Source organism: Rhopalosiphum padi, chromosome 4, assembly GCF_020882245.1.
Source record: "Rhopalosiphum padi isolate XX-2018 chromosome 4, ASM2088224v1, whole genome shotgun sequence".
Classification (NCBI taxonomy): domain Eukaryota; kingdom Metazoa; phylum Arthropoda; class Insecta; order Hemiptera; family Aphididae; genus Rhopalosiphum; species Rhopalosiphum padi.
In genome coordinates this window covers 49,348,893-49,358,598 of record NC_083600.1, presented here as the reverse complement: position 1 = coordinate 49,358,598, position 9,706 = coordinate 49,348,893, and the positions used below count along the sequence as shown (strand labels likewise).

Sequence of the window (9,706 nt, the reverse complement as noted above, 5' to 3'; positions counted from 1 at the left end):
AAATACGTATATATTATTCCCTATAACACATAATAACATACATAATTATGGTTAATAATGCATAATTAAGAGTCACTAGGTCCCTTCTTCCACAGAAAACCAATTGACATTCTTCGAGAATATTTACTAACAAATACAACCTAGTGTTTTTCTTGACATGTTTTAATATAAATCGATTATGTTTTATTAATAGATAATATTAATAAATATCTATTTATAAAATATTATACAATGTAATACAAATATACTGCATAGACTCATTGCATGGCCCACTCATAGAATAAGTCAAAGCCAGCATAACCTACGTATACAACCAATTGTAAAAAAAAAAATTATAATTCACAAATGTTATTTTAAAACAGCAAAAAATTAAACATACTGTTTATCAACTGCAAGAATGTATCGAAAATAGAATCAAACTGTAATAGTTTTAAAAGTATAACCAATAATTTCGATATTGTAATATATTATAAGATATTATAATATTCATCAAACTTGCGCATTTTTTGATTTAATAACCATTATAATTACTGACAATAGTTTATAAAATATAAATTTTTAGTAAAACAACTCAATACTTGTTTTTGAAATATAATTTTTAGAAAACGACTAACGCAGAGCTATATTTGATTTTAAATATGCATACATACGTACATTCATAGGTACATATATACATACATACATACATACATACATATATACATACATACATACATATACATACATACATACATATATACATACATGCATATATATATATATGCAAATGTAAACTCTGTTAGTTATATATTTTTTAAGTAGTTAATTAGATACATTTTTAATTTCCATCCATTATACTATAATATTTTATTATATAATAATTAAGTATGTTAACTTCGTCAAGAGATAAATACGTATTATATTCTTATATTTAGGACGGCTACGATACATAATGACGAACACTGGAAAACAAGAAGTTTTTTTAATGTTCGACGGGTATATAATTGTTGTCTTAATGTTGAATTTCAATTCATCTTATAGTGTTAAGAATATTTCTAATATCTGCAGGTTATCAAAATGTATTTATTGGGGAGTTGCTCACAATATATTTAGTATATAAATCACGTTTTAATTTGCGAATACAATAAACGTGAAAAAATGAAAATCTTCAGGCATCAATTGTTCAAAAGTCAATACCAGCAAGATAAAACTAAATAAATCCATAGAAAAGAAAAATGTTATACAAACAGTATGAATGACAATGAACTATTAAGTAAAAGTTTTGACTTATTGGTTTTTTTAGTAAGTACGTTCAAAGATGATTAAAATAAATATTTATTTTTATTAAGCTCCAATATTTTCAAAACAGTTTTGGTAACAATTAAAATTCTGGATACATTATCTTTTAGTAAATATTTCTTTACAACTTTTTTAAAATTATTTTTTTAATATTTGTTTGTTAATATTATACAGGATTACATATTATTCATCGATATCGCCCATGGTTTATCTATATTGTATTAATACAACTGTAACCCATGTATCTAATTTTGATTTCAATACTTATTTTAGGAGATTTACTTTGATTAAAATGATATTGTAGTGTATTTTTGTTAAAGTAAGTGACTCATTTTAAAACGCTGTTTTTGTTTTTAAAGAATTATTTGTAAATAATTTGAAGTACTGACTTGTTATTTACTATATCATTTCAAATTATTATAAATTTTGATTTCAAATAATATACTAAATTTTTTCTTAAAAGAAATAATTATTTAATTTTTTTTTTATTTAAGTAATTTACGAAAGTTTTTATGTTTTTAAAAGTAACTTAAGTATATTTTAAAAATATTAACATATAATAGTTAATGAATATTAGATAAAGTTGAAACAACTAATTTATTATGTGAAAATAAACATTAAACATTTAGATTAGCAGAATATTGTGCAAAAAACACGGGGTATCAATCCACTCAACTAAACTTCATTAATGTTTATAAATAACAAAATATTGATTTAATGTCTGATATTTGAAATAAATACTATACTTCACTTAAAATGAAAAAAAGGATTGTTGTTTATAAAAAATATTACATTATGCTAAAATATAAACATGATAAAAATAATAAATATTTATTTTTCTACAAATATACCTATAATAAGTTTAAGAAAAAAATAATGCGTCTATAATATACAGTACAACAAATTTCAGCCAATGAACAAGCTAAAGATACGAGATTAATAGACTAAAAAAAATATTATACATTTTTAAAGGATATAGACTATCATAAACTCTTGAAAATTCCCTCATTAAATTTAAATTTGTTTAACAGTATTTATCTGTATTTTGACATTTTTGATATTAAATTAAATTTCAATAATTACTAAATAATTTGAGAACAATACTTACTTGGCATATTTTGGTAGTATCCTTCAACGGAAAGGTACCAAAAACTGATGATATTTTTAAAATCCACTCTACTTTGGTAGCCATTTCATACAAAAATGAAGTCAATAAAACAATATTCAAAGGAGTACAACAACGTAGTATGTAAATATTCTATTTTCATATCATTGTAATGGCCTGGTGAATTAATACAAATATTTATATAATTTTTCTAAAATCAATCATGTTAGCGTGGTTCTCCATTAAAGTTGTTTAAAAAAAAACAGTTTTTATTTTCAAGCTCATTTTGTTATAACAAATTGTTATATCAATATTTTACTCCACAAAAACTGTTTTGATAGTTTTTTTTTTTTAAATAAATAATTATTTTTGTAAAACATAATACGACGAAAGAAAATTAAAATGTTAACCTTTTAGATGAAATGAGTAAATTAAATTTACGACTTGACTACCTGAAGAATTTAAAATTATAATCAACGAAAAATCTTATTAATTACGATTAACTCATTAATTATTTGTCTGATTCATAAAAAAAATAAAATAATATAACACTAAGATGTTATGACAGATTTTAACATAAAAATGTAAACATTCATTAAAATGTCGTTTCAATGAATTTTTTTAAGGATAGTGTAAATTGAGGAACCAAAATTTATCCATGCTATAAGGAATTTATTAAAATGTTCATAAGTTGTTTCTGGGGATGATTAGTTATAGATGAACTTTTTAGTTTAGAGTGTTAAACAACGATGATTATGTAAAGGTAAATGTAGTTTCACTGCAGACTAGATTTAATCCAACGACTATCGTCCGCATTACGGGTTATTTATATAACTAACCAGTGTCGTATCAAACTGTAGTGCTCGATTGTATATATATTTTTTAATTACAAATTAGTATTTAATAGTCTTGTAGTAATTATATTAAACACGTTATTTGATTGTAAAAAGGGTTTTAGTGAAAAAAATGAGGACATTATTTTTTATGATATAGATCAGTCGAAATATTGGTAACTATACGTTACATAGAAACGTAAAATTACATTTGTCGACTGTGCAGGTTTCAACAATGATAGTATGAGTATTCTTGAATGTTGAAAAGTGGACAAAAGCTTGATACTATAGAGGGTAGCATACACTACACAGTATAATATCCTTGAGTATGAATACCTAACAACTATATATATTATATATGTTACAGAAATCGCGGTATAACACAATCAAAACGTAAGGTCATGTATCATCAATAATATCATCTCAAAATGTTTACCGTACTAAACGTGTAAGTGAACACATATTTAGCGTTTTTTCAAAATTCCAAAATGTGTGACTATCGTGTATTATAATAATATAATATAATACTCATATAGCTGCATCATATATAATATTAAGGTTAAGCTTTTTTTTTCATATCATAATTGTTCAATGAAAATCAAAAATATACTGTCTAGTAGTAATATAATTATTGACTATGAATAAAAATTGAAATTTAGATTTAACGCGGAAAAAGTTTGTTAATTTAATTTAAAACCTATCAGGCAAGAACAATTCACCAACTAAATGAAAACAAATTTAAATAAACCTTATATAAATTAAATCTATTGTATTTTAATAAATTGTTTTTATTGTTTATACAGCTGAACTACTACGAAACATAATATAACCTATTCCACGCAAATGCATAAAAAATATTAAATAATTTGTTTCAGGAAACACATTTTTCTCTTAGCCATTGAATAAAAAGTTGAAAATAGATTGAATGTTTTAGATATTTATAATTATTTATTTTTGTATAAAACATATTTTTAAGAAAATTGAGTTCCATATACTCGTACCTCATAATATAATATATATTTTGCATATACTTTCAAAAAAAAAAAATTGCTTAAAAAAATGAAATATATTTGATATTACATTTTAAGACATTGTATATGAAAAGTATAAACTACCTTCTAAAACTTTTCATTGAAAATTTTAATAAACAAGAGCTAAAATATTCTTTCTGAATGCCAAAAATAACCTTGAAAAGTAACTTTATTGAGTTTATATATATATTTATATTATGTATCTTGGGAGAAAGAAGTTTAGTTGTTTTATTATAATTTATTATGTACTATGTATTTGATAGAATATTGCCATATTAGCAAGCATTAAATAAATAATAAATAATATAATATGGGCCAGATAACAGTTCATTTTAAAGATTGATGATTAATGCAATATATAATCGATTAATGGGTACTAATAACTTATGAATAACAAAAAATTTCATATTAGAATATATTATTTACATAACAAATATCATATTAAATACAGTATTATGTTTCAAATTATTTGATTGACTATGTTAAAAAACGTTAAAAGTCACGTTATATTTTCACATATTGAGAATTTCACATAACTGAACAAATATTCAATAATAAAAGTTATTTCACGACGTTTTCAAACTTCTATGATGAAAGTGCATTAACATTTTTTAACTGATCATATCATAATTTTACTTTTCATACAAACCAGTTAAAGGTTATCAAAACATTTACTAATTTTATCTTTCCTAACTGCGTAGTTTTTAAAAACTTTTCAACCAAATAGATTTTCCAATACATAGTAGCCTAAAGATGAATTTAAACGTATTTAACGTTAACATTATATAATATTATATAACAATTTAACAAATATAATAATGAGACTTTCCTATAACGGTCTAAGAATGCCAGATCAAAATAGTTAAACATATCACTCTCTTTCATTCACAAAAGTCAAAGAATATATTTGAAAATAGTTAAATGTAAATATTAAGTTCGTCATTATTCATTTGTAAAGAATTCTAATTACTTTTGATTTCAGAAACTGAACGACGTAGATGTATAGTACGATTCGCCCAAAAACATGAGTTGCTTGTGGCTACCACCACAAAATGTATACGATTCATTGCATTTTCAGGTCAAAAATTAAAAGTCCAGATAATGTTTTAGACGTAGTTGATTCATCTCAAGATAGTGGTATTTTATGATATTGTTAGTTGAAGTAATATAATATATAATATAATGAATTTTTGGTATAGTAATTTTAAGTAAATAAACATATATTTAGGTATATAATTGTAATTTATAATAAGGATATTAATTTCTATCATTTTTTTTTTTATTTACTCGTACCTTGATAACATTTTTATTTCAAACTATTTCCTTTAATTTGATATTAAATGTAAGAAAATATCTACAAAATATAAATTCTTAACACAACAACACTAGTATTTTTCTCACTTAAATTAATATTTTAATTAAGAATGAAGTAAAAATAATTTAATTTAAATAAATAAAATACCATGATTAGACGAAACCAGAGTACGTAATAAAAATAAACTATATGGATATCAAACATTATATGTACATAATACAAAAATGTTTTTCGGTGATGGACACGGATGAAAATTATTTATTAAAAATTGAAAATTTCTACTAAATTAATTGTATTCAAAACTGGCATTATTTAAAACGAAAGAATAAATAAAAAACGGGAATGCCGTTCTGCCACTTTTTTCCATGAATTAAGAAAAAAATTGGAAAATTCTAACTTTTTTTACCAACTAGATTAAATTTACCACCAAAAACCATCCTATTGTTTGATTTTGGAGCTATTATTTTATAACAATCAGAAGTATAGATAAAAATATAAATATATATATATGTACGATATCATTGGAAAACCAATATATTTCTCGATCACCTCCGCTCAGAATCTATGACCTGGTTTAATATGATTTAAAATAGATTATGCACATTTAGAAAAATAATTTGTTCGTAGACGATGTACAAGTATATAATATAAAATAATAATAGGCTATTGTAATGGGTTCTTTTCCCTAGGGTTATTTGCATGAACTTATTGAGTCCTATTAATATAATACCCATTTTCAATAATTCCGTGTAAAAGATTACACTAATGTACAGGTATATTACTTTGTTATTAGGGTTTTCTGTCAAAATCAACTACATTTGGTTGAACACATTTATCAACCTTTCAGGTATACGTGACACGTAAGCCGGATGTCGTGTTTTTTTTTTTTTACTTTTTAGCTTTTCGTTTTAATAAATATATTAAACCATTTTTCCTCGCACACATCTCGTATGAAAACACGCGATTTTTCGTGATACAAAAAAAAAATTATCTTCACATTTTATGTGTGGTACCTACCTACGATAAATTTAATGCTATTCAGTTTGAACGTAAACTCATCGAGTTAATCGAAATTGATGTAATCGCACAACACATCATTATTGTAATCTAAACGATTCAAAAACCATAATGTACGAATAAATATAAAATACACGTGTATATTATGAATGTTTATTTTTGAGAAAAAAAAATAATACAAAAATGCACGAGTATTATAGCAGATTATTAATGAATATTTTGATAATATTTACAATCACTTAAATATTTTGATGTCATTATGAAACAATTAATTTTATAATACAGGCCGCATCCTATACTATAGCTGAATAGTTAGAATTAACGTTTATATATTATCATAATATATACAGACTTGTGTATTTTTTATCTAAATACTCATTTTATCAGTAAAAATATGTTTTTGAAAAACATTTTTTCCTCAATTTGGAACAAATGTATGCTATGTATAAACCTATACAGTTTTTAATTTTTTTTTATAAATTATATTACATGCGATGGTTAGAAGATCATTATTATTATTATTATTTATAGTACTTATTTATACGTTGAAGTTGAACGTTTACAAAATCATAATTTTACGTAAATCACCCTGTGTCGTAGACAGAAATTGCAGAGGTGGTTAGCTTCTAACATATTGTTTTCATACATTTTCACTTAACGTCTGATGGTAATATTTATTAAAAATAATGTATCAACATCCCTTCAAAAGTATAAGTACTCGTGGTTATTAATCAATATTTTTTTTTTTTTGAAATATATAATAAGTCATGCGCAATATTAACACTTTAATATAGGTAACGTTCTTATTTTGTCAACCTTAACGCTTAATCCTTTTGTCTACTCTCGATTATTAAACCATATTATCCTGCTAAACGTTTTTAATTTCATATTCCTTAGCATAATAGATTCTTAACAAAATATTTCAAACTTTCAATTTGTAGTTTTTTTAGCATTCAAAATTTAAATGAGTCGGTTTAATGCAAACTTTGTTGCATGCTCGAACACTTATAATAATAATAAATATTCTGGATATTCCTTAGCTTTATCCGGGCTTACCCTGACAATTGGCACCGCGGGCATGGATGCTGTTCTTCCACGATCTGTGATCGTCGTAGATCTTCGGTTGCTGAACACCGACGACCGTTGTAGACTCCTCCTGGGTGAACTTCCCGACGGCCTTGCACGCAGTGACCGGTTGGCGCTAATGCCGCCAATCTGTCTGGCCACGGTCGGTGGCCGGATAGACGATGCCGTGGACGACGACAACCTCGAAGGTGATGGTCTTCGGAATTGGTGTTCTAAGATGCGTTTCTCTTCCAAGACGGCTTCCGGTGGCGGCTCGTCGTCCGGTCGGTAATCGCCCCCGTAAAATGGCATCGATGCAGACGTCGGCCTGTTCAAAGACGAACAAAAATGGTAATAATATATTTATATAATTCTTTATTGATATCGATAACTTGAATAGATGACTACAATTCCCCTGTTCATCAATAATAAGTGTAAATATTAATAACGTTCCGGGGGTCTATTAATTGAGTTCAAAACACTGATATCTATAAGTGAACAGAAAAACCATATTAGCTAAATTTAGACTAATTAGAAACTATTCTATGACATAAATTGTTTTCGATGTTTATTTAAAATATGTGTATGCTTTAAATTTCATTTTTTTTATGATCGTCAAATGTTAATACATTTTTCTAATATATATGAAAAGTGATATACTTCAAAAATGTTACTTGGGTGAAAAACTTTTGAACAAAATATTTCCTTAAAGAAAGAAAAAGATTTAGGCTGGTGTGAATGTATTAAACCTCAAAGTGATGCGTGTTAGGAATTCAGATCACTGATGATTAAACATTCTAGCGTGTACCGCAATAAATCCACAAGGACATGACACGTGCACATATTAGCTAATTTTTTGAAATATGATTTTCAAAAATCATGTCTAAAATGATGTTGATGTACAATACGCGATATCGGGATCATGAACGTTTCGTTCAACTTTAATAACAATACAATTTTAAATTGATGGTACGTTGTAATCGGTATACCTACGTTCTACATAAAATAATATCAGTGAGCATTATCATCCGGTTAATTTCAGTTATATTTGAAGAAACTGTTGAAATTTTATCCAAGTCAACTAACAACTTACTTACTAAGAGGGAATGGCAGCTCTTGTAATTAAAATTTGTAAATAAACAATAGTTACCTACACGAATATGAATGTAAGAGAAGTATGTGAGCCAATTTAGTTGTACTTTCATATTGTGTGCATGCACAACTATTATCTGAGATTGCGAAGACGTACTACAACAAATGCATATATTTATATTATATAAGGAAAACTAAATCAAAATTGAACAAGTTAAATAATTTGATATTTTGATATGCTTATGTAATTGTTTATTTTAAATAGCTAAGTTTATTAACATGGAAATGAAACCATAATGGATATTTAAAAAAATATATTTATCTGATGATGATAATAATAATATATTAAATTCATAAATTAAAAATGTAATAAGGGTTTTCGTCTGATAAATACATAAAATATTAATATTATATTATTATAAATATAAATATAAAAATATTAATAGGTAATAATAATTAATATTGTTTTATTATTGGTGTTTTTTCTTTTTAACAAAATAGATGAAATTTAGAAATAAGTAAAACAATAAGCAAATTAAATCGAGTATAAGCAACAGGTTAGGCAAACACAATATTTATTTTAAAAATATATTAATTTTTAGAGTTCACTATATTAAAAATAAAATAATTTTTAAGAAGGAAATTTTACTAATATGCAATAAACGTTGTATTAAATCTAACTTCTATTTGAAGAACTTTTATTAAAACTTATGAGTACACGCTTTTAAAATAAATATTACATCTATTAATCTATTTATATTATACAAGATAAATATAATTTTGTTTTTTAATAATTTTAATAATAATTTATTAATTTTCAGTTGTTGGTTTAAAAAATATCATAAAGAATTTTACAAGTTAAACATTTAATAACTGTTCAATAATTTATGGGCGTATAAAATTAATAATTATTATTTAAAACAAGATAGGTAAGTAGGTTACTATTATGATTGTGTTAAGTTTGAATTCG

General features: G+C 24.5%; 2 protein-coding genes and 1 long non-coding RNA gene across 4 annotated transcripts in view; 2 read left to right on the top strand and 1 right to left on the bottom strand.

The window, feature by feature from the left end:
- The window catches only part of LOC132928571 (GTP-binding protein REM 1-like), a 91,183-nt gene that overhangs the window by 65,875 nt on the left and 15,602 nt on the right, over window positions 1-9,706 (bottom strand). For both annotated transcript variants that reach the window (XM_060993350.1, XM_060993351.1), the window contains exon 2: window positions 7,636-7,972. In XM_060993350.1, coding sequence (XP_060849333.1) covers window positions 7,636-7,972 — 337 coding nt within the window. The remainder of the gene's footprint in view (window positions 1-7,635; window positions 7,973-9,706) is intronic.
- LOC132928576 (uncharacterized) lies at window positions 2,955-7,753 on the top strand. Its single transcript, XR_009662045.1, has 3 exons — window positions 2,955-3,664; window positions 5,230-5,399; window positions 7,620-7,753. It is a non-coding gene; the product is annotated as an uncharacterized LOC132928576 (long non-coding RNA).
- The window catches only part of LOC132928573 (uncharacterized), a 37,849-nt gene continuing 35,999 nt past the window's right edge, over window positions 7,857-9,706 (top strand). Inside the window, exon 1 of the mRNA XM_060993356.1 lies at window positions 7,857-7,995. The gene's annotated coding sequence lies outside the window, so the exon portion shown is untranslated. The remainder of the gene's footprint in view (window positions 7,996-9,706) is intronic.